General features: G+C 40.4%; 2 protein-coding genes across 2 annotated transcripts; both read right to left on the minus strand.

Annotated features, from left to right (window-relative positions):
• Window positions 1-602: 602 nt before the first annotated feature.
• On the minus strand, window positions 603-18,193 carry msto1 (misato mitochondrial distribution and morphology regulator 1). The gene is made up of 14 exons (XM_034094691.1): window positions 17,988-18,193; window positions 16,667-16,796; window positions 16,441-16,510; window positions 15,748-15,823; window positions 14,789-14,840; window positions 14,535-14,685; window positions 12,884-12,998; window positions 8,302-8,436; window positions 8,051-8,203; window positions 6,199-6,330; window positions 5,926-6,110; window positions 3,319-3,423; window positions 3,096-3,208; window positions 603-972 (listed from the first exon to the last, which is right to left on the minus strand). The coding sequence occupies exons 1-14, from the start codon at window positions 18,069-18,071 to the stop codon at window positions 719-721; spliced, it is 1,755 nt and encodes a 584-aa protein (XP_033950582.1). The 5' UTR covers window positions 18,072-18,193; the 3' UTR covers window positions 603-718.
• Window positions 18,194-19,219: 1,026 nt separating this feature from the next.
• On the minus strand, window positions 19,220-23,031 carry apoea (apolipoprotein Ea). Its single transcript, XM_034095036.2, has 5 exons — window positions 23,013-23,031; window positions 22,707-22,757; window positions 22,045-22,195; window positions 20,353-20,640; window positions 19,220-19,617 (listed from the first exon to the last, which is right to left on the minus strand). The coding sequence occupies exons 2-5, from the start codon at window positions 22,747-22,749 to the stop codon at window positions 19,365-19,367; spliced, it is 735 nt and encodes a 244-aa protein (XP_033950927.1). The 5' UTR covers window positions 22,750-22,757; window positions 23,013-23,031; the 3' UTR covers window positions 19,220-19,364.
• Between the last annotated feature and the right edge of the window lie 1,552 nt (window positions 23,032-24,583).

Genomic DNA, 24,583 nt, shown 5'->3' on the forward strand with positions numbered 1-24,583 from the left:
ACTAAATAGAAACCGTCAACTAATATGAATTCTGACGTCCTGGTTTGAAAATATTCAAACTACAAATTCAATATGTACTCCAACTGCAGCAACATTACATATTTCAATGACCTGTTTTCAGTAAGAACTAAATGTGCCTGATGCTGAATGCCACTGGCAGAAATCATGACAGTGAGCTACGGTCTTTTTTACAATAAAAAAATCACTTAATTGTCAGGATTAATAACAGGAAACCATTTTCCAACCATTTTAAACAGTTTGTGTGACACATTCTAATTTGTAAAAAAAAAGGAAACCAAGCATTTGTGGTGGCCGTCTTTTACTTGAATATGAGCATCCTTCTGCTTTTTCTGGCTGCTGGTTACTTAACGTAAAAACACAATATTGGTATGTATACTTAGTATAAAAAACACAGTCAGTCAGTTAAACAGTCATTTAGGGAAATGTAACCACAGTCCATACAGTCACTTGATGCTACATTCATCACCTCAATGTATTCTCACATGTAGAGGTCTAACCTTCTAATATTCCCTCATCTGACACTTCACTTAATTCTGTTATATAAATCAAACAAGGGGCCCCGCTCCTCTTCTTGCTGTGCATGCGTGTGTGTGTGTGTGTGTGTGTGTGTGTGTGTGTGTGTGTGTGTGTGTGTGTGTGTGCATGCGGGCTGATGCCTTAGCAGTCTATTCAAATCACGACCAGAAAGCTACCAGCATCAGTAATCATCACTCTCTTCTGACGAGGAGTGTATCATGCTGTCGTCGCGGTAACACCGGGACAGTAGGCGCAGCTCCTCCAGGGCCTCCCTGTAGTCGGTCATTTCGGGCCCCTGGGAGAGGAAGCTGGGGGCCACGCGGCAGATGTCTAAAGTGCTGGCTCCGCGATGCATCTCGGCCAGCCAGGAGCCGAGCGATGTGGAGGACTGGAGGGACGTCATGACAGGGGCCGAGGAGACCACCGGGGCCGGAGCTGCAGAGGAAGGGAGGGAGAGAAGGTTGCCGGTTTTATTACCCGAGCTAAAATCCCTGTGTTCCCTCCAGGTGCACGAGAGTGCTGCATTTAACTTCAGAATGCAACATTGTGGTGGACTTTTCAAAAATAAGTTAAAGGTCTCCTATTATACTGTTTTTCATCAATATATTATAGTTCTCAGATATATACAAAACATGTCTCTGAAGTGTTTGGCTGAACACCAAACAGATCACCCATTGTAGCCATACCTCATCCCTCAGTGCTGATTCTGGGCCCTTAGCTTAAAAAAAGAAAAGAAAAAGAGGAGGAGCTTGTGTCTGCTCAGAATTCTACCGAGTTACTCAGCTAAATGCTGTCGTGATTAAACGCCATATCATGTTCCTAACCCCATCACGGATTATTTCTGAAACAGTATGGAGCTCAAACGCCTTTTCTCTTGCGGGTTTTTTCTCTCCGTTTACCACAAGGTGAGTTATTTTTTTATTTCCTGCCTTTTTTACACATACTCTCTCCAGTACAGGTTAGCTCTGAGTGTTAGCGATGCTTGCTAATGTAAACAAAGACCATATTACTTCCAAAACACGTTGCGCATTGTTTCTGATAGCGACGTTCTACCCCTGTTTTTAGAGATTTGGGTACGGAGGAAAAGAGAGAGGGTTTAGTTTTCTGACACTGTGTGAGTTCCCCGACACCGGGGACACATATTCACGTATAAAAGACATCAAAAAGTGCATTTTCCATGATAGGAGACCTTTAAGGTATAATTACTTGTAGTTTAAATTAATCATTAAAGGCTGACCCCTGGTTTCAGCAGCAGCTCACGTGTTCCGGGAGAAGATAAAATGACTGTTTTTGGAGTCCGGTGGCTTTGCAGAGAGCACAGATAACGGCTTCTGTTCCCCTTCAGAGAAGAGCTGTGTGACGTCAAGTTAGAGCGATACAAATCTTCTAAATATAGCGTACACCAGGGGTGGGGAACCTTTTTCCTCTCAAGGGCCATTTCAATTTTTACAACATCCTCCGGAGGCCGTACAAATTATTGACCTCTGCTTAAAAAAACTAAAATCACAGCCCATTCATTTGGCCTTTCTTTCATTCTGTGCAAAGAAAAAGCAACCTCTGAATCCAGATATCTCACCATGACTCTCGTATGCATGCACGTGCACGGTGTGGCGTGACCACCAAAACAGAAAGATATGGACACAAGATGTGTGCAAATGTATTTTGTTTCCTATCCATGTGAACATGATTTAAGTGGGGGGGGGGGGGACCTAACCTCCTCTAGGGGGTAAATGTTGAAGTTAAAAGCATCAATCTGGTGCACTTTGAGAGCAACATTAGGAGATCGATGGAGCCCTCTCTCAACACCAGATGAAACACAACTGGAAGCAGATTTTATTTTTCTTTATGGATGTTTTACAAATCACTCCCCTTTCAAACTGTATGCTTGTTTATTAATAACAACTTTTTTTTTACTGTCATATAGTATTTTATACCTGTTTACTTTATTCTCTTATTTGTATGTATAACTATAATGATCATATAAAGATGTGCCTTTACCTAGCTTACTTTAGCTAACCAGATGCTACTAACAACAAAGTTATTGAGTGTATGATCAGTGTGACAGATCTTTCAACTAAAGACACAGCCACGCAAAAACTGCGGCATGTGTACGGCTCCTTGTGGGTACTGAGCGGCGCTCTGGTGCTCTCCGTCAGCACTACACCTGTCAGACGAGACATATACCACGCGATGACACGTTCGGCTCGTGTTGTGTTCCAGGACCCTGACCTTGGCCAGGAAAAACAGCCACTCGCCTGTTTAATTGTGTTGCGGTCTAGATTTATTTATTTTTTTATGTGCGTGTGTTTATAAATTACCTCGAGGGCCGTATCAAATGGTTTTGCGGGCCGTTTGCGGCCCGGGGGCCGGAGGTTCCCCACCCCTGGCGTACACCTTTACTGACGTTGAATGTTCTTTTAGGTGGCTCTGACACGTTGTGCTGCGGCCCCCTTCCACAGCAGGGCCTCGCTTTGCTTCACTGCTGGCCCTCCTGTCTGTTTAACTTTGACTTCTGAAACTGTCCATTTAAGCTACAAAAAGAACACAAATCTGCTTACATCCACGTGGAGGAGGCTGGCTCTGTAGGAAGCCCTGGGCACCGAGGGACGGGGTGAATATCCGAGGGAATGGTGGTGTCAGCTTACTGGGAGAGGACACCAACTGCAGAGCCCTGTGTGTGAAGATGGAGAGCAGATCGGATTAGAATATATTGGTTCTCCTCCAGATAAGGAAGAAAAATGGACATGAGAGTTAACAGCATGTGGCAGAGAGGGGACTCACAGGGGGGACGAGGGGTAGAAGGTTCTGATGTAGTACTCCAGGACATCCTCCCCTCTGTTGAGGCTGTGCAGAGGAGTGGGGGGCCGGGTCCCCGGGGCCAGAGAGCTGAGGGGAAACATGTTCAGCAACACTTTAAAGAACATGTCCGTGTATCTGTTTAAGGGGTAAATGCCTGCCTGTTTGTTTTTAATATCTTACATGTGTAATCCTGTTTGTAATTCCTTACTGTTGAGTAAAGTAACCTGACTAGATTAAACTGTTTGACTTTATGTAATTTAAATACTAAAGCATACGGTAACTATGAAATGAATTCAGCTAAAAAAGGACCGCTTATTTGTTAAAAACCTCTAAATTAAGGGTTGTTTTTAGTTTGATTTCAAAGACTTCTTTAGCCCTGTGGTAACTGTCCTTATCCGACGCAGTGTATCCTTTTTCAGCCTAAAATCAGGGATCAGTCTGATTATTGTCAACCCCTGAACCTGACACATTTGGTGCACATGTTCCAATAAATGGCTGTATATTGCATCTATCATCCCCAGAACACTAACATCAGTGATTTCACCCATGTGATTGGGTTGATATGATTTTCACTGTGTCGCTGCTGTCTGAGCTGCTGTCTGAGCTGCTGTCTGAGCTGCTGTCTGAGCTGCGGAGGTCCTTGGGTAGCTTGAGGCTGCTCACTGATGTCTAGAGCAGTGGTTCCCAACTGGTACGGGGAACCCATTTCGAGTGGTTCGCGATGTGCGAGTAAATAAAATAAAATAAATTACAAAAAAAGAAAATCTTGAAAAAAGTCAAACTTTTATGTTGAAGGCCCGATTTTCTAACGCTGCACATGCAATAGCCGTTTTCCTGGAAATGACAGAGACCATAAACTGTTTTTAAACTTCTGTCACGTAGTGATCATCTTCTAAATAAAACATCTTTGCTGATGTTTTTTCGAGTCTTCTGGCCAATCAGAATCAAGATTGTAGCCGGAAGTCCCCACGGAGAATAACTACTCTTTCTACATCCATGGGTACGACTTCAGATAAAAATGAACACATAATGAAATATGACCCCCGGTTTGATGACTGACAGGTCACAGAACAATGGGGGCTATCTACCCTTACCCACAATTTAAAGTAATTCACACAGACTCTCTCCTCTTTGCTCTTCTCTCTGTGAGGAGCAGCACGTTCAGCTTCAGAACAAAGTGAAAAACAAACAATGGCATCAAATATTATTAAATAGGTCGGGTAGTAATAGGTTTATTTATTTTCTTCTCAGAGTGTACCAGAATGCGTAGTTTATATGTTAGTATTTCTAAAAATCTCCTGGGGGAGAATCCCCCCAGACCCCCTGCTGGGGTTGGGTTTTCAGCATGTGTGTCTTTTTATGTTATACAGTTCAGCTTTGATTCCATCATCTCATGAAACCTTTTTTAAAAGCATACTTTAGTTCTGTGAAGAGACATAAGCCCTGTACTTCACTTTTATTAATATTGTATGCTGAAAAGCGTATATATATATTATAGCACGATTTTTTGTTGAATAGATTTGAGTGGTTCAAATTTTGGGTTGCGATTTATTGACAAAGGGAAAAGTGGGTCGCGAGGCCTGACCAGTTGAGAACTGGTTCAGGGTAGGCGTGTTGCCCTGCTCCCATCCCTGGGTTTTTCAACATGCACGTGTTCGGGTTATTTGCACCCGATGTTAGTGATTGAGGGTAAAATATTTTTCTGGTGGATTTTACATGCAGGGAGACAGTGCCTTCACCGGATACGGTGTCCCGGGAAGGGGAGGATCGAAGAACAAGTTCCCAGCGTCTTTATTTATTTATTTTAGGAACTCTTCGTCAGTGATCCCCCAATGACTCCCTTTTTTGTGTTTTATGAGACGTTGTATTGAGGAAAACAGTAGGAGAGTACTTCAATTTGCCTGTCCGTCCTGGAGAGGGATCCCTCCTCTGCTGCTCTCCCTGAGGTTTCTCCCATGTTCCCTTAAACTGTGGGTTTTCTCTGGAACTGTTTCCTTGTACGATGTGAGGGTCTAAGGACAGAGGGTCTGAGGACAGAGGGTCTAAGGACAGAGGGTCTGAGGACAGAGGGTCTAAGGACAGAGGGTCTAAGGACAGAGGGTCTAAGGACAGAGGGTCTAAGGACAGAGGGTGTCGTATTTCTCATACTGATATTCTGAACAATCTGTGCTGTTGTATTTGCTGTAAAGTGTCTCTACTGTAGGCTATTTTTATTTTATGTACAGCACTTTGGCTCCACCAGAAATCGTTTATAAATGTGCTATATAAATAAAACTTCATTTGATGTATTGGTGTACTTAAGTGTATTTTGATGAGGAGTATTTTTTAGTAATGGTGATATTGTTCGTTAGTGTTCTGTGGTTAGGAAAATGTTGTATGTCCGTCTATGTATGTATAAATATCCTTAACATATATCAAGAACCTTTCATCAAATCAACTTCACACCTGGCAGGTGCAAGCGGCCAGACAGTTTTTCATAGCAGTGCAAAAACTCTCTTTGAAATGATGACACGCTGTGAAGGGTACAGCACTAGTGTTCCAAATACATTCAAACACTTTCCATTATTCATTCAATAAGAAAATTCAGACCTGGTTAGCCTCTGTCCCTCGTAGCCTTTGAGCGTCGCCCACTGGCCGTATAATCGCCCGTTGTCGGGTTCAGGGCAAGCTGATAGAGGTTTCCAGGGCAACGCCTCTGTGCAGGCAGTCAGGGCATCAGGGAGAGAGCTGCCTTGCATCATGGGTAAGGGAACTGCACCGTAAGCAGCCACCACCTAGGATTCATATTAGACCCGCCATTAAAAGCTGAAAGCAGGATCATCCCAAACAGATATGAGGGATACTGCAGTGGCAGTTTCTCACCTTCCTGCCAGAGACGGCCAGGGAGTCGGCCATCTGCCACATGGGGACGCTGTCTCTGTGCAGCCTGTAGGGCAGGGTGAGGGCATCGAGGGCCAGGGCCAGCACGGACGACGAGTGGTACCACAGGGAGGGCTGAGAGAGGGGAGGGACAGCACAGATAGTTCCTTATATACATTTTAAGATATTACATTAACTAAACATGGACACTAAGCACACACTGCAGCCGTGTTAGACCTACACAACATAATATTGATGACCCATAACTGCTGTCTGTCGGCAGAGGGAAAATCACATTAGAATATCAATTAATGAATAATATAACAGTTGAAAATGAGCTGCTGCTGGGCCACAGGGAGGAAATAGATTGAGACTATTGTTTTCTAATCCACTCTCTTGTGTGGAAGAAATACACATTCATGTTCAGGTGACTGACTGCGAATCTCTTGGCCATGATAAACTCTCAACAAAAGTATTGTTTTTGTCTTTATAATCTAATCTAGTTGAATTACAATGATTCCTAAAATATGAAATCTACAAATATTAAGCCTTTCCATATCCTTACTCAAATCTAAATTTCAAATCTTAAGGGTGCGTTCTCACACCTACTAGTCCGCTCTCTGGCACCAGACCACAGTTCGTTACATTGTTTCATTTTTCAGAAGGTTCGGTTTGCGTTCACACGGGCAAAACTCAAACGGACTATAAACTTTAAACACAAGTCATGTGCACGGAAATGCTGTTCAACCATTGGTCAGACATTAAGGGGGTAAAAACGCAAATCCTGGCAATTTCTAGCAGAGCCTCCGCCATGGAGCATCGGCACTTTCGGCAGGTTATTCTCAGGCTGCTGTTAATCTGGAGATCAACAGACACTAGCGGCCCGCGCATATGATTATATAATCAGACAACGTCCGTTAAAAAACATTATAACACATATAATGAGACGTTCTGCAGTAAGGGGGGGCGTTTCACCGACAACAGGTGTTCTTACTTTTATGTAGCATTTTTACTTTACACGACACTGTTCAACACGTAATTCTGCTTCACTCTTTATTTAACTAAACAACCTTGAAAGACTCTTTCGCTAAAGATTTTTGAAGATATCCGCGTTCTTGTGACACGTAAATACTACGCTTCCTGTGTTTTGGTGCGGACTGCGTTCACACCAGCGATGAACCGCTCCAGAGTTCGCAAGCAAGCGTTCCGAGACCACCTATTTTAGCGGGCCAGAGTCCGGTTGTTTAGTTCTCTTCAGAGGTCTCGGACCGTGTTCACACCGACCCAAATGAACCGCACCAAGCGGCTAAACGCACCAGGGTTCCATTCAACCGGACTACACAAGGCAGGTGTGAACGCACCCTAAAAGAATTTTATTTGAATAAAGTTTAATTTGTCTTCAAACTTGGCATTGAACAACATTATAAAATGAAACAAGAAAAAGTAAATATACACATATCAACAGTAGAAAAATATATAAGCATAGGATACTATTAAAGTTATAGATTTATAAATATTCTTATCATTTTGGTCTTATCATCGCCCTTAACAATTTCCTAATCATATCTAAATTAAAAATCTTAAAGAAATTAAATCGTTTTATGAGTGTTTAGTTTAGTGTTAGTTAAGAGAGACAGTTTGACACATATTGTTTGTTCCATTTATGTATTTAATGTAATTTTGAGTAAGATAAATGTCAAGAAAGAATTGTCAAAATAAGGCATTGAAATGGTATTAAAAAATATCAAATTGAACTTAGTAAATCATTAGAAATATCCCTTAAAAACTCTTTAAAATAATAAATACATTTGCAAAGAGCACAGATAAAACATGGTAAATTAAATCAAAAACTCACATCATAGTTTAGATGGGGGAACGCAGGGGGAGCAGAGGGCCGTCTGCCCAGCCCCCCCCTCAGAGTGAGGGGGCAGAAGAAGGAGCTGTGGCTGGCCATGCTCACCGTCCCTAAGGTGCAGTTCAGCTGGTGGTACAGCTCCCTCATGGGGGTCTGGGGGGGGGGGGGGGGGGGGGGGGAACAAAGTGAGTACAGAAGCACATCTACAAAACGTCTGCATTTTAAATATCCCTCTGGAGGAGGTGACTCACTGAATCCGGGTGACTGACAGGCGCTAACCCCCAGGTCAGGATGCCCCTCCCACCGTAGGAGTCCTGTAGCATCTCTGTGACCTTTGACCCCAGGCCTGCAAAGCCATTCGCCAGGTCACACAGCACCTGGAAACCCTGAGAGGAAATGCAGAGAGACCAGGCGTTAATGACCGCTTAAACCAAGATTTACTGACAATTGTTTATCTCCCTTTCATGCATGAATTATGAAAGCCTCAGTCAGGACTTTTTTACCAAGTGTTATTATTGCTCTTGGGGCATGAAAAACAAGATTTGAACTTTAGTTTTTCTGAATCTAGTTTTTTCAAATAATAGATTTGTAATCAGCAGCGAACCGCTTCAACACGTGTATTTTGGTGTATTCACGGCATTCATTTTGTTATTCTACAGTATTGTTGTTTTATAGTTATTAACCCAATTTGTGTTCTTTGAAATTGAAAAGGATATCGCATTGTGTTTGTTACTTTAGTTGCAGTTGTATGTCTTAAGTGTAATTTGGCTTGGCTTCCTATTTATGGACATGCTTTTATTTTGAAGGAGAGGTAGCGCTGTTGACAGGAAGTTGTTGTTGCTTTGGAAACAACGTGAGGGAGATTAACAGAGAAAAGTAATATCTACATATAAAGCCGGAGAAAGTAGACGATAATGTTTATGGTTAAGTGTTAGCACCCCCCGAACAAGCTCGTACGTTGAGATTGGAGATTTCAATAAATTCAATTTGAGAAAAAAAACGGGAAAAAACAAACAAAACGAATATCCGAATAACGAAATTGAACCCGAATAGTACTCCAACGAACGAATATTCTAATATGAGTACAGCCCTAGTGGACAGGTGGTTAATCATGATTTCCTGAAAACATAAAATCAATACTTTGATCATTTATGAATTATATGATTCCTTAGTTGTTACTTGATGTCACCACATTTTTTATACCTGCAGGGGACGCTTTCCATAAAAGGATTGGCAAGATATAGATGGGTGACTTGGTCCATGTCCTTTCTGTCGTCCATCTTGGTTTCGAGACATGTATCCATAGGCGGATTTTGCGGGGGGCATTGCCCCCCCTAGTGGCTGAAATATGTTACAGCATTACTACGTCGAAAACTGTTCCAATACAAATATTTCGTATATCAATATTTTAATAAGGTAGGACACTGGTTAATGATATTATAGCGTGTTCGAGTAACCAAGGGATGTAGTAGTTATCAAATCAGTATAAGATGTGCACAGTTATGATAAGTTTTACAGTTATGTAATGCAATGTTGTTGGGGGGAGAGACCGCCCCTTCCATATGACTGTGTGTGTACGGCGGGCATGGAACAGTCATACTCAGTGCGGTGAGCGCTGGCTTTATTGCTACTGTAACCCTAGCACCCCACGCAATAGTTGGGATCAAGGTTTCCGTAAGCCGGTAATTACCGGTTTTTAGCTGGTAACATTTTATAAAAACCGGTAAATTCAAAACCTGCCGGTCAAAATGTCCGATGCACCGATCGATCGGCCGATATTCACTCTTAATAGTTTGATCTGTGCTCTCTATAAAGGCCGATCAGGAGAGCTGGATCTGATCGATATGGAGATAAACGCGAGTGAAGTGTAACCGGACACGAGAGAGAGATCAGATCAGCTGCTGCATAATCACCTGAAGCCCCGCCCACTGTTTAGTGAGCTGCATGAGAAACTGACGGGCTGTCAGGAGAGAGGGAGGGAGAGAGGAAAAGAGAGGATCCGTTTCTCCCGTGTTATTATTCAAAGTTAATTTAAACTCTTGAATAATGTACTTCATCTACTACAAGTAGTTTGTTTGAATGTAATAATTATGTTGTTTGTGGAATCATTTATTGAAAAATGAATCTGAACTTTTCCGATCTGTTACGATTATAAACTGAAGCAATATAAAAATGACTCCCATTAACTGAGTTTTAAACATCAGCATATCCGGTCCTAATCCGGTAATTACCTGCTAACAGAAACTCTGCTACACAATTACTATTATTATTATTGAAACATGACCGGTAAGTTTCAAATTTGTCCGGTAAAATAAATTCTGTCCGGACATTTGACCGGTGAGAAAAAATCCTAGCGGAAACCCTGATTGGGACGTCAGTAAAAAAAGGTTTGCCCCCCCCCCCCAAGCGCAAATGTCAAACTCCGCCTATGCATGTATCATGCACTTCCACTGACTTGGCACTGAGTAGCAGTGTATGGGATGATGCAATAGGGTCCTATGGCTGATGGTGCAACTATGCAAAAAAAAAATATGCATATACAAGAAAACACCTTTTGAACAGCTGTCCACTGTAGTGACCCCTATGCATGAAAGGTTACAATTATTTAAAAAAATGATATTATGGTGGATATTCAGTGTGCGAAAAAGTACACGTCCCACCGTCCGGGACGTGTTATTTACAATATCGGACAAGTAGATCTTTCAATTGACTTGTCCGGCGGACAAGTGACGTTTTTCGCCCTGATTTATTGACAAATTATTGATAAATTCAGTTTACAAAAGGCAGAACTCATTCGCAAATTGTCCGTGTCCGCCATTGTTCGTTTAGAAATGTTAGTTTCGGTTCTGCTTGTCGATTCATAAGGAAATGCATCTCGCCGCTTTCTGTACAGTTAGACGGGGGCGGGGCGGGAAGTGTAGCACAGTGGCAGGGTTGGGAAGCAAAACTCGGTTCCGAGTAGGAACAAATAACAATTGTCCGGTCCCGGGATTAATAAGAGTTGTGAGGACAGGAGGCGAGGCCGAGCCCCGCAGACCGCAGCTCTCTCACTCTATGCTCCGTATCAGCTGATCGCTGCAGCTCAGCGTCTCTCTCTCTTTCTACACACAGCGGATCCGCTGCCTGTTTAACAGCCTCATCTTTGTCAAACTTTCTTATGTTCTTTCTCTAACACGTAATGAAGGTTAAGCGTTTTAGCTCCTGTGTTGTTAATATTGACCACAATTTCCTTTATGAAGTGAAGCAGCCTCCTTGTCTGTCCTCGTGCTGTCCTCACATCCCCGGACCCCAGACTCGGAGGAGCAGGATGTCAGTATTGTTTATGAAGCAGGGTATAGAAAGTACATTATTGAAATGCTATTTATACTATTTATTAACTTTTACAAACAGTGAGTAGCTGGGCAGCTGCAGCATGTGTATTGCAGGACATGTGTAAGCGTGCAAGTATCTTTGAGTTGTAGAAAAGCGCTAGGATAGGCTATAAATATAATAATAATAATAACTTTATTTGTATAGCACCTTTCATACAGGGGATTGCAGTTCAAAGTGCTTTACATCAGTAAAAAATAAGACCTCAAATCTGTGTAAAACAAGCAGCAAGAGCAAAGCATAAAGTGGGATCAAATAATTAAAAATAAAAACATGGGGAATAAAACATAAAGAAATAGTGCAATGTCAATCACAGAGAATAGTGCAGTATAATAGTGTAAAATCAGTCAAATGCTTTGGTAAAGAGAGCCTTTTAAAAATGCCTAATGTATTGGCTTCCCTAATATTGTTGGGTAACATGTTCCACAGTTTTGGGGCGTAGTTTACAAAGGCTGCATCACCGATTTCTTATGACTCTTTCTGGTGACCTCTAATAGACCTGCATCTGATGATCGCAGTGTTCTGGCAGGTGTGTAGTTCATTAGAGAGTCAGCAATGTAGCTGGGTCCTTGTCCATTTAGAGCTTTGTATATGAGGAGAAGCACCTTAAAATCAATTCTAAAAGTTACAGGAAGCCAGTGTAGAGTAGCTAAGACAGGACTAATGTGTTCCCTCCTTTTGGTATTCGTTAGTAGTCTAGCTGCAGAGTTTGTACATTCTCAAACTGCACCACTTGGAACTAACTAAACAATGCAGAGATTATTTTTTATATAATTGTATTCAATAACCGTAAGAAATTAAACAGTATAAAGTGATTTGTAAATAGGAATACAGATTTGACTTAATGTTTTCATAAATATATTTGTATCCCAGTTTGTCATGGGACTTATTTTTACCCTCTCAAAGAACCGGAATCGAGAAACAAAAATAACCGGAATCGAAAAGCAGAACCGGAATCGTTAAAATCCAAACGATACCCAACCCTATGTGTGATGCAGTAAAATCTTACCGCTCACTTACATTAGCGGTGTTGTAAAAACCGTGGGAAAAAGTAAAAAATACGATGACGAAGAAGAAGATTCCAGTGGCCCCAATTTGTGTCAATTCTGGACAAGTGAAACATTTATTCGGACAAGTAAATTGCCAAACTCACTTGTCCATGGACAAGTACTCTCTAAAAACTTTTTCTCACACTGATATTATTGTGATCTGTTATGTACTTGTATGAAATCACTTTTTACATTTTTTTATTTCTGGCATTGTGTTGTTATTTCCTGCATCAATAATCAGTAATTATATCTATATATGATTCTGAAATGGGCCACTACGCATAGCGAGTACTTTTCGTACTTTAGTATACTTTACCTTGGTCAGACTTTTAAGAATCGCTACTTTCGAGTACTTTTTCCACCACTGCTTACACTATACGGTTATAATACCGTCCAGTATAAAATCATGGCTCACCTGCAGGTAGTCACACTCCTCTACAAAGAAGTGCAGTTTGTCCTCCAGCTGCTCCAGCACGGGCCCCTGCAAGAGGGCCTCTCCCTGGCCGAACGCCTCCAGGCGGTGAGCCTCCCTACACACACACACACACACACACACACACACACACACACACACACACACACACACACACACACACACACACACACACACACACACACACACACACACACACACACACACACACACACACACACACACACACACACACACACACACACACACACACACACACACACACACACACACACACACACACACACACACACACACACACACACACACACACACACACACACACACACACACACACACCCTCTATTTTGCGTTCACACCAAAAAAAGAACTTTCCCCCCCTTTTCTTTTCAGGTACTTTCCTGGTGTGAACGTGATCTGCTCTTTAGTTCCTAAGTGTGGTGTGAAAGCAGCTACTGGGGTAAAAGAGGAAGAGCAACAAAGAGGAAGAGCAACAAAGCCTTAAAGGCCAAATCTGAGTAAAGCCTGATATCTACTGGACAGCAGGAGGTACTGCACTGTCAGTGTAAAAGCAATATGAAATTGTTCTTAGATTAGATATACTTAATACCCAATATGTTTTCAACTGCCTCATGTTTACCAGGAAATGCATATACGTTTAAAATATAACAAATACAAATAGAGTTTCTATAGAATACTCAATATAAAGTAATAATTAATAATTGATGATACACGGTAATAGACTAATTTACTATTCAAACTAAATATATAAACATAGGATACTAGATAAGTACATTTTATAAGAGTAGAATTTGCATTTCTTTTTAATAAAAATTGAATACATTAATTGTTCTTATGTCTTTAACAATGTTAACTTGCTATCAATTATTTGACTGTGCTTCATCCGGCTATGATTTATGAGTCTGGGCTCACTGATTTGCCTTTTATGTCCAGCACCTTGTGCTGTGATATACTATTTATTCACTATACTTAACTCTAAATATGTGCCAACAGGTTCTCCTTAATATATCCTACATAATTCTGTCTTCCCTTGGGCCTGTGCATCTTGTCATTTTGATGAAATCCAGGACTCTAACTATGCTGATGTAAGTAGTCAGAAGTAAACGTGTAAAATAGTCTGTTACAAATTAAGTTCTGTTGTGTTACTTAAGTATAAATACAAAGTGTTAGCATCATCAGTGTAAGCCTACTTTAATAAACTAAAAAGTAAAAATATTTCCATCTGAATTGCAGTGAGTTAGAAGTATTAAACAGCAGGAAATGTAAAGTGTCAAGTAATGTACAAGTACCTCAATATTGTAATTGAGTACAGTATTGGAGTAAATGCCACCACTGTCAGTCATAAGTATACTGTACATAATCCTTGCATAGTCTATATATTCTGTGTGTCACTGTAAACTGATAAAGTGCTTATAATATGAGGCATCAAATTGATTTGGATTACTTTAAACAAGTATTGCCATCTTAAATTGGACGAATATGAAAATATGATTTTATTATATAGACGAAAACAGTATACAATTCCAAATGAATCAGTCTGTATTGTGAAAACGATCACGAAGTTAAATCCCAACGCTGTCCTTCCTGTTTTAAGTCTGACGTTGTACTCTACCCGTCGTGGTTGAACTGGTGGATAACGGAGATGCTGCGGGGGTGCAGGTGCAGCCTCAGGAAGTCGGACCACACCCTCACGCTGCCCTCCAGCCGGTAGGCCTTCTGGAGCCTTGCCAGCTGGCTGTTCACATCCAGGCTCACTTTAGCAGCTGGGGGAGGGAGGGAGGGGGGGGGTTCACAGGGCTCGCTGCTGAGTTTCATGCAAAATCTTATTTCATGCTGAATTTTAAAGTTCCGTTAAGATTTTCTTACCTGAGCGCTGAGGTTGTGAGCAAAGATCATCTTCAGCAAGGGTCTGCCCTCTCTGGAGAGAAAAACAAACCGTCAGGATAAAACACTTCACGTTTCTGCAGCACTATTACTCAATCCAGACCAATCTAAATCAAAATGACTACATCAAGTACAATCGAACAGCGGGAATGCAAACAATGAAATCAGATTCCATCAGGCTGGTACATTCTGGCTGTGGTTGATGTGTGTCCCTCTCTGCCAGAACCTGCCGTGATCAGGTGCTATCTACCGCTAAATACCTTCCTGGCTATTCACATAGCAAAGGTAGGAAGACATGGAGAAGCCGTTGGTGTCCATAGGCATCTCATGTTAAATGAGACGAGCTTAGGCTAGTGACGGAAGAAGAAAATAACATACAGTCTTAAAAGGAGGCAGGCCTTTAATTCCATCGAGGAGCCTTTGATGCATTTCATGGAAAATAAGCAAGAGAAATGTAACAGCGGGGAAGTAACATTAATTAAGAGACTATTTGTTCGATTTATTTTCCTTAATTTATATATGTTTAGTAGTATTTTTTTTCAGTAATTAATTTCATAATTATCCGTACTGGAAAAATGTCATCATTCTTTTTTTCCTTTATTCATTATCGGTACTTTGAGCATGTATTTGTATGAACTGTATCCACTTCATTTAAAGTTGTATTATGTTGTACGACTCTTTGTTGCTCTTTACTTGTGTGTCTTAATAGGGAAAATGATTCAAGACAAAAGGTGAAAAAGGTAGATGGACACCCTGATGGACACAAGAAACCTTTGATGATAACAATGATGACATTGTGGAAACCTACGTTGGCACTAAAGGTTGTGCTCGTGTTGATTATTACAAATGGCTTGGCATCACTATCTCAAGAAGACAGTGAAAGGAAAATACTCTGCATCGTACAGCTGCTTGTTGGTTTGATTTTCTTCACAAATACTCACATCCAGCCTGTCCAGATCTTCTAGAAAAGGGTTCTTCTCAGCTGGAGTTTCTTCGTGCATCATGAGGCTTCCCTCCCTGCCAGATGGAGCACAGTTTGAAATCAAAAAGACCAAGACCTGTCTCACATGTTGCTTCCATATCAGGGAAAGTAAGCAGATCTGATACATCCATCAGTAGAGGTTTGACCTTTATCTCTGCTAAGTGAGCACTTTGAGGATTGTTGTACAGTATTTCATTACATTAAAACTTAAGTATCAAGAAAATAATGAGTTAACATTACACGTCTTGTTAGACGCTTTTATCCAAAGCGACTCACATACTCAACACTGAGGACAATCCCCACAGGAGCACTTTGGGGTGAAGCGTCCCAGGGACACAACGACATGCTGACTGCAGTGGGGTTTGAACCTGTGACACCCTGAGCCCAACACCTACGCACAACCCACTGCACCACACGCCTCCTGTTAAAGGTGCCAAAATCCACCAGGAATACACTGTACCTGTATCTTACTAGTTTATAACATGCTACAGACCAAACAATGATCTGCATAATCTAGACACCTTGGCAGATTTACAGATAATGAAAACAAGTGTTAGTTTCAGTCCTACTATAAATACGACACAGTTTGTTGTGCACTTAAAATCTGTAAACACACAGGAAGTAATGCACACGCAGAGGCACTTTCATCTACCATGTGACAGCGGAGGCCTCTTCGCTGGCGTCATACAGACTTCCCTCCTGCCGTAGAGTCCGGAGACTTCCTGTTATACAAATGTGTGACATCAGCTTAGCCAGCAGCATACAAAACCAGGTTACTATAGCAACCTGTATCCATGTAAGACATATCAATGTTTACCCATAGTTAAACTAGTGAAGCCATTCTCATTTTTTTTTTAATTATGAAACAACATCGGTACCTTTGAGATCCATGGCGATGAGGCGAGGTGTGTGTGTGACGTGTCCCCCCAGAGTCTGTCCCTCTCGAAAGAGGACATCACTCTGGATCTCCCCCAGGGACGTGTCTGGATCGTAGGACAAAGAGGCATCCTGCAAACAGACCCATTTGAACAGATTTCACTCAAGTTTTGGACGGAAGATATATAGTTCTGTGTTTGCAATGTAATGCTTTATGGTTTTTTTACTACTACAATTGTCATTTAGAGTAAACATTTATGTGGGCTTGAACTTACTCGGTTTTTGCAAAGCATTCAGACCCTTAACTTTAAAAATGAAAAGATCTAATACCACACTGTAAAAAAATTCTGCTAGGTTCAAGTCATCCATCTAAAAAAGCTAACTGAAGGAAAACTAACTAACAAAAGCAATGTGCAGTGAAAGGGCTTTCTCTCCGGGTTTTATTATTACACATTCTGTTGGATTGATATTGATGCTGCATTACGGTTTGTGCTGCTGCAGTTGTTACGTAAGGTTTTGCTCATTTAAACTTTTGTATGCTTTTGGGTGTTTTTATCCAAAATAATGTATCATCAAAAAAAAAAACCTGTCTTCAGCTTTGTGACGATGCATTTTCCAGCTGATCCAAGAGGCTCTTTAAAGATTGTATACAACTACAAAAGTAGGATCATTTCATTTGGCCATAAAGGAAAATAGTTCAGCTTATCACAAACAATACAAGTATCTCGAATGTATAGTTGTAATGTATACAGTACATCATCTGCAGCTGGATGCAGGAGGGTCCTTAAAGATGACTGAGGATGTAGCAAAACCATCTCACGATATACAGAACATATTTCTTTTTTTTATTTAAACCAGTTGATTTATTTTAAATTTGAAGTGATTAATATACATATCTCACACTAAAATATGACTATCTGATCAGAAATAAAGTGCTGACTTCACACTCTAGCACCATGTAGCCTGTGTATATGCTAGTTGTTTCCACTGCATGTCCTCGGTGTGTTTATTGAACACAGACTGCACATTCACGCTGCTGCTAACATGACTGGCATTTTCTCTATAATCTGTACCCTGTGTCCTTTTGTAGTACATTTCCTGTTGTTTGTCTTGTCTTACCCCGGCTGATACTTCACTAAATCCACTGTTTTAATTTGTAAGGTAACATTGTAAATGTAAATTGTAAATCTGTAACCCTGTAAGGTGTCCTTGGGTGTTATGAAAGGCGCCCCCCAAAATAAATATATTATTATTATTATGAGCTATCTCTCCAAGTTTGTCAACACATGCCATGCTAACGTTAGCTTAGCGCTAGCTGCTTACCTGTAAATTCCACCAGTGAGTCCCGACAAAGTTTGAATAATGACCCAACTGAAGAGTGATGATTTCTCTGCAAACGTTACTCATTGTGACAGAGAATAAACTGTCAGGATAAATATCAAATCCTCTACTTAGAACGTGATAGCCATGTTTGGAAATGACAACATTGAGCAGCGACAGCCTAACACGATGATGTGTCTTGATCTAAAAGAGCGTCTGTGATTGGCTCAGAGAAGAGTTGAAAGAAACGTGATTGGATGTAGTAATGACGTGAATGTGGAAGGCTGGTTTCACCGTGCCTGAGCTTCACGTGCAGTCTCGCAGGCTAGTGCTCTCAACAAGAAATAGACAAGGAAAGTTGTATGCGCATTTTCAATTAATATCTTGTCTCTTCTAGATATTTGAGCATTATTTAACATTATATCTGTTTTAAACTCAAAGAAGGATGTGCAAAAGTAAATACAACAAAATTAACTTTTTTTAACAGTGGTGGAAGGATTCACAATGAACACACTGTTGTCCTGGGGTCAGATACAAGACAGAACATTTGCTGATAGTAAGCAGCAGCTAAATGAACAGTGAGCAGTAAGTCCTCTCAAAAGGGTTCATGTAGTTATCTGAAAGTGCAGCCAAGTGATCAATAAAATCACTATCGTAGTTTCATTTATAAAAGAAACACCACAATACACTATGAACAGCAGTAGAATGAAGCAGCATCTTTCACAGTAAACTAGTGACAAATGCGTCTCCTAGCATAGCAATATCATAAAGACATTCACTTAGTGGCTTAAAATAAATGACTGTGGGCAAAAATAGGCAAAAAGGAGCATTAATTAATAATAAATAATTTAAATATTCTTTATTATTATTATTATTATTATTATTATATTAAATCACATTATATTATTATTGTTACATGTTGGCTTTGTAGGAAAGAAAAAACCCATACAAGTGGACTTACTGTATACAAAAAGTGAAAGAAATTAGAACTATACCTTTTAAACCGGGGTGTAAATGTACACGCACAAAAAAACATCATGGATGCCAGTGATGTTTCAATCTGCAGTGTATGTTTTACTTTCCAAATATTTATCCGCAAGAGTAAGACATTTTTCCACCGCTCACTTATTTGTTGAAGTCATTTATATTGCAAACAAATGAGGAAATCTGGACCAGAGAACTTTCGGACTGGATAGTAAATTATTATATACATTACACACATGTGAGCAGATGTTTTTTATTGAAAGGCATCAGTGACTACACATTCAGACACGGAGGTGGTGTGTACTATAACAGCTGAACATCTTTGGTTATGAATCTCTTCAAGCTGTTTTCGCAGGTGGTTTTGACTGATGGTCCTCTCCCTGTTGGTTACAGGCTTCACATGGAGGGCTGGAACCAGTTCTTCAGCTCCTCAAACTTGTCCTGCAGCGTGGAGCGCAGGTCTTCAGCGGTGGTCTCGATGCAGTCCTTCATGTCCTCGGTGGTGTCGTGGAACAGGTCACCCAGGGTGCTGATCTTTGCCTGGACGTTGTCCCGCACCTGAGCGAAGAAAGGGTCGAAACGCTCCTTCATGCCCTCCATGTTGTTGGAGGTGCTGGAGTGAAGATTCCCAAATAATTCTTCAACAGTTCTGAGAAAAAGGACACAACTATTTTAAACACGAGATTCAAAAGTTCGGATTTATCTCATTGATTGAATCCCATTGAAACAGCATGTTGTAAAAATAAATGTTATTATATCTTAATAAAGTGCAGGGTTGAAGCAGTAATTAGGTCCCTTAGTTCAACTGCAACATATATATAACATATATATTTTAACATACACTTTATATGTTCAATTTCACAGAAAAATCTAAATTAATGCTAAATAAACTATACTTTAGTTTATTTAGTTTATCACTAATGCATAATTATACACTAATTATGCATTAATGTATAATTAAAAACAGTACACTTTTAAGACAAATGAAACTGAAAATGGTTTAAATGTTTATATAAACATCATGTTCTGTCGAGTTATGTATGTACAATATATATTAAATATATAAAATCAATATATAATAATTATTTTTGTTTGAAAAAGCACGTTCTTTTAGTTTTAGATAAAAGCTAGCTCAAGTTGTTTATTTGATCACATTTACATCAATTAAAAAAGCAGTCATTGGCTATTCAAATAAGAAGTCTCAGGTTACCAACAGACATGCCAAATACATTTGCATAAGTTAAAGTAAAACAAGGTAAAAAGGAAACATTTTGCAAGTAAACAAACTGAAATAAACAGATTTGTAGTAAATGCATATATGTACGTATACATCTAGTTGTATGGGGTGTGTAAACAGTTAGAAAACAAGTAGCCCCTCCCTCACCTCTTGATGCTCTGTGTGTCCTTGTTGAGGCGTTTCTTCAGCTTGCGGCTGTAGGCGGAGACCCGGACCCTCACGTCGTCGGTGTTCTGCTCCATCATGGTCGTCAGCTCCAGTCTGTACTTCTTCATCTGCTCCCGGGCCTCCAGCAGGTGCCAGTCCAGCTTGCCGAAGGTCCTCTGCAGATCTCTGCCCAGGCTCCCCGCCGCCTCCAGGGTGAAGGGGCCCAGCTTGGTCTTCAGGTCCTCTCTGTACTGGGTCAGCTCTGACATGCTGTCGTAGATCAAGGAGCTGAGGGGTGGAGGGGGGGGGAGGAGGAGGTTAGGGATGGGGTCAAGAATGAGGTGAGAGCAATTCAAGGCCTACTTCAAGATGAAAACATAACACAAACAGCTTTCTTCTAATGCTTGTGTGAATATTTTATTCTATATTAATTTAAATGATCTTTTATTGGACATTTGACTTTAACTTCTTATGTATGTTATATAACTACTTTAGTTCTATTTTTATTTTATTTTAGATATTGCATTGCTAGCAGTCAACAGGGAATGAAATCATTTACAGGAGCTGTGCTTAGTAAATCAAGTGAAATCAACACACACACACACACACACACACACACACACACACACACACACACACACACACACACACACACACACGCACACACGCACGCACACACACACACACACACACACACACACACACACACACACACACACGCACGCACACACACACACACACACACACACACACACACACACACACACACGCACACACACACACACGCGCACACACACACACACACACACACACACACACACACACACACACACACACAGAGTAAACAACATTGTGTGTTGCTCTATCACCAGTCAGACAGACTCCAATCAATCTGACAAGAACAAAAGACCCAGACATGTTCTATTCAGTGTTAGCGAGCACAAGTCAGATCGTTTACTTGAGTAAAAGTAGCACTACCACCAACTTCAAATTCTGCATTCCAATGAATGCAAACAAATAGAAGTATCAACATTAAAATCAACTGAGATTTTAAAGTACTTACAAAGTGAGTATTATTGCTGATGCATGGTATAAGCAGCGTTTAAATGTTGTAGCAGCCATTTCAACACATTGTTCACTAACGGGTTGGAATGGATCATATTTGACAAGTGATGACAGAATTCACATGGAAAATGTTAATTTGAGAACTGACTAAAGCAGTCACACAAATACTGTAGTGGAGTGAAAAAATGTAACACGCAGGAAATAGAAACACATTTCAGTTGAATTCAAACCCTAACCATTACACATAGCTGCAGTTTAATGTTACATAGGCAGGTAAAGAGTTAAACCATTCATTAGTGTACACTTGCATTAAGCGATAATTATAATGAATTCAACATTATTAAATAGTATTAGCGATACTGCTATTGTTTCTCTTAATGTGAACCAGTTTGCTTGTAGTTGCAGATGTATCCAGGTAGACGAGGATGAGTGAATAGATTTCACTTTATTGGACTAAATGTAAAACATTTATTTGAACGGATGGTCAACTATGATCTGTAGACTTTATAGCACATGAGGTATTTATCAGGGAACCACATGTCCCTGGCAGGTCTAAGGTGCAAATAAATAGATGTATTACTCTGATAACTCTTCTTAAATTCTTCAGTGTGACGTGAAAGGACTCACTCCAGTTCCCGGTTGATCTGGGAGCTCTTGATGCCCTTCACCATGCTGTCGGCCTTTGAGTTCAGGTCGGTGAGATAATCGTTAAACTTCTCGACCGTGACTTCCCAGGAGTTCTTCATCTCATCCTGAGGAACACTTCTGGCATAGCAGCCTGCGTTACACAGAGACAAGGAAGATTAAATATTCACTTCTTACTATTTTAGAGGGGAAACAAAACATGATGGAAGATGTTTGGCATTGGATTACGGAGAAATCACCTTTTTTGAATCAATGATTCCAAAATGTACAAGTCATTTGATTTCAGGTTATATTTTCAAATCTGTGAGGCCACACCACATTTTGTTAAATACATATTGGGACTCGTATTTGATCAGATTTTTTGAAACCACTAAAGAACAGACAGAAGTAAAAAGAGAATGTGAAACTTATTTGAAATATAAAAGCTCCTTTTGGCTTTATTATCTCAGACTTATTGTGGTCTCTATAGTAGACAGTGATTTCAAAATGAAAGCCCAAAAGTGTAACAGGATCTAAATGATAGACATTTCAATCTGTTTTTACTTTATTTGTCTTTCTTCTTATCTTCCCTCCTTGCTCATGTGATTGTCTTCTTCTTCCTTTTTCTAGTTTTTATGTGTGTCTAAAAATACATTTGAACTCACCTGAGAGGACCGCCAGCCCAAGGAATACTGCAAACACCCTCATGATGACACCTGGAACATCACATGATAAACACTTTAAAACTATTTCAACCTTTTTAGTTCATTTGAGTAGTTTAGTTATAAAAAGCTAAAATGTTCACCTGTTGAATATACATTTTAGGATGTTTTACTCAAGTGACTCAAAGTTTTTACACATAAATAAACTCAAATGTTCAAACTAAATTATTTGAAACAGTTCCAACAAATCAAAATTCTGAATTAACCCATACAAGACCAGCCTGCTGTTAGAGACGTGTGAGAGCTCACCTCAGTGATGTGATCTGTGACGTCTGTGACACTGATGAGCCTCCCTCTCTATTTATGCACTGCATGTGACTTACTGCGATCCAATAAATGTGAGCAAGATTGCTGACCTGCGTCCGAAGTTCCCAGCTCCAACTGTGCTGTTGTCATCTTTTATTGCTGTGTGTGTGTTATTTCGGCTCCACGTCACAGGTCAAAAATGAGGAACACCCCAAAAATCTGAGCAGAGATTGAGTGGGATCAGTTTTAGATCAGTGCAGTTTACTTACAACAAAATAAAAAATATGAATATGCATTATGTATTACATGCGTTATTTAACAATATTTCTGGTGGATATTCGTGTGTATGAGGCTCACTGGCAGTGGATGTAGGGCAGGGGTGTCAAGCTCAATTTCATCGCGGGCCACATTTACATAAAGGGCCAGTTGTAACTATATAAATGTATAATATATATATATATAAGATATTGTATTATATTACATTATTGCCTCTGATTATTATCGGATAGGATAATAATTTAGTAATTAACTACCTGAAAGCAGAAGTCCAGGGCAAATAATTGCAAGTCTCTTCAGTGCGCATGTCACAAAATGAGATGCATTGTGGGACATGTAGTTTATGGGCAACCTGCTTCTGTAATGCGGCATGTAACCGTATTATATTGTTTGCAAGCTCTTGCGGGGCCACATAAAATGAAGTCGCGGGCCAGATTTGGCCCCCGGGCCTTGAGTTTGAGACCCCTGATGGAGGGGATTACTTTTGTCGTTGTTATTGTTTGTTTGTGTTTTCCGTTATTTTTCCCTTTGTACATATAACCAGTACAAACCATCGTTTCATTTGGATATGCATACATTTTGCTTTCCATTTCTAAATGACAAGTCCTGGTTATGCATTGTAGAAAGGTAATAAAAAGATTTTTGATCTGAAAATCACTGCATCATGAGATAATAAAAAAAAAACAGAATTCACTTTACTTAAGGGTCAAAGGTCGTTCTTATATCGTTGTCCAGTAGGTGTGGTTCATAGTCTGCTTTATTTAATATACTTTATTTAATATTGGGAGTCATAACGTTACTTTGTTGAGAATGTGGCCATGTAATAAGCGGGATAATGTGCAGCGACTTGGTCATTATGGGGAAAAGAACCCTAACCCTAACCCTAACCCTAACCCTAACCCTAACCCATGGCTTAGTTGAATACTCGATTCTGATTGGTCAATTCAGAACACGTGACACGTTGTTAATACCGAACAGACAGACCGCTGTCAAGGACTTATTGACCGTTGTTAAAGGTGTGGTAGGTAAGTTTGAGAAACCGGCTCGAGATCGCTAGAATTTGAAAATACATAACCGGAAAAAATCTGCCACTTCCTTACAGAGCCCCTCCTCCAACACACACGAACGCGCACATGACCAATGAGCACGAGACAAATTTGTGCCCCGATGGAAGGCTGACAGGCAGGTAGGCCATCAGTACCACGGCTTCTACAGATGACATTTTTTTATGGATTTGTTGTCAAAGCACTAAAGATATTCATTGCTATCGGGATGTTAAGAGCATTCCATGGAATATA

This window comes from Pseudochaenichthys georgianus, chromosome 11, assembly GCF_902827115.2.
Source record: "Pseudochaenichthys georgianus chromosome 11, fPseGeo1.2, whole genome shotgun sequence".
NCBI lineage: Eukaryota > Metazoa > Chordata > Actinopteri > Perciformes > Channichthyidae > Pseudochaenichthys > Pseudochaenichthys georgianus.

Bases quoted from the DNA above. Each gene is read 5' to 3' on its own strand.
- msto1 (XM_034094691.1), bottom strand. From the start codon at position 18,071: ATGAGTAACGTTTGCAGAGAAATCATCACTCTTCAGTTGGGTCATTAT. The intron at 12,999-14,534 runs GTAGAGTACAAC...GTGTGTGTGTAG, and splicing joins CACCAGTTCAACCACGACGG to GGAGGCTCACCGCCTGGAGG. The intron at 3,209-3,318 runs GTGAGTCCCCTC...CTTCACACACAG, and splicing joins TTCTACCCCTCGTCCCCCCT to GGCTCTGCAGTTGGTGTCCT.
- apoea (XM_034095036.2), bottom strand. From the start codon at position 22,749: ATGAGGGTGTTTGCAGTATTCCTTGGGCTGGCGGTCCTCTCAG. The intron at 22,196-22,706 runs GTGAGTTCAAAT...TGTGTAACGCAG, and splicing joins TGGGCTGGCGGTCCTCTCAG to GCTGCTATGCCAGAAGTGTT. The intron at 20,641-22,044 runs GTGAGTCCTTTC...TCCACCCCTCAG, and splicing joins CAGATCAACCGGGAACTGGA to CTCCTTGATCTACGACAGCA.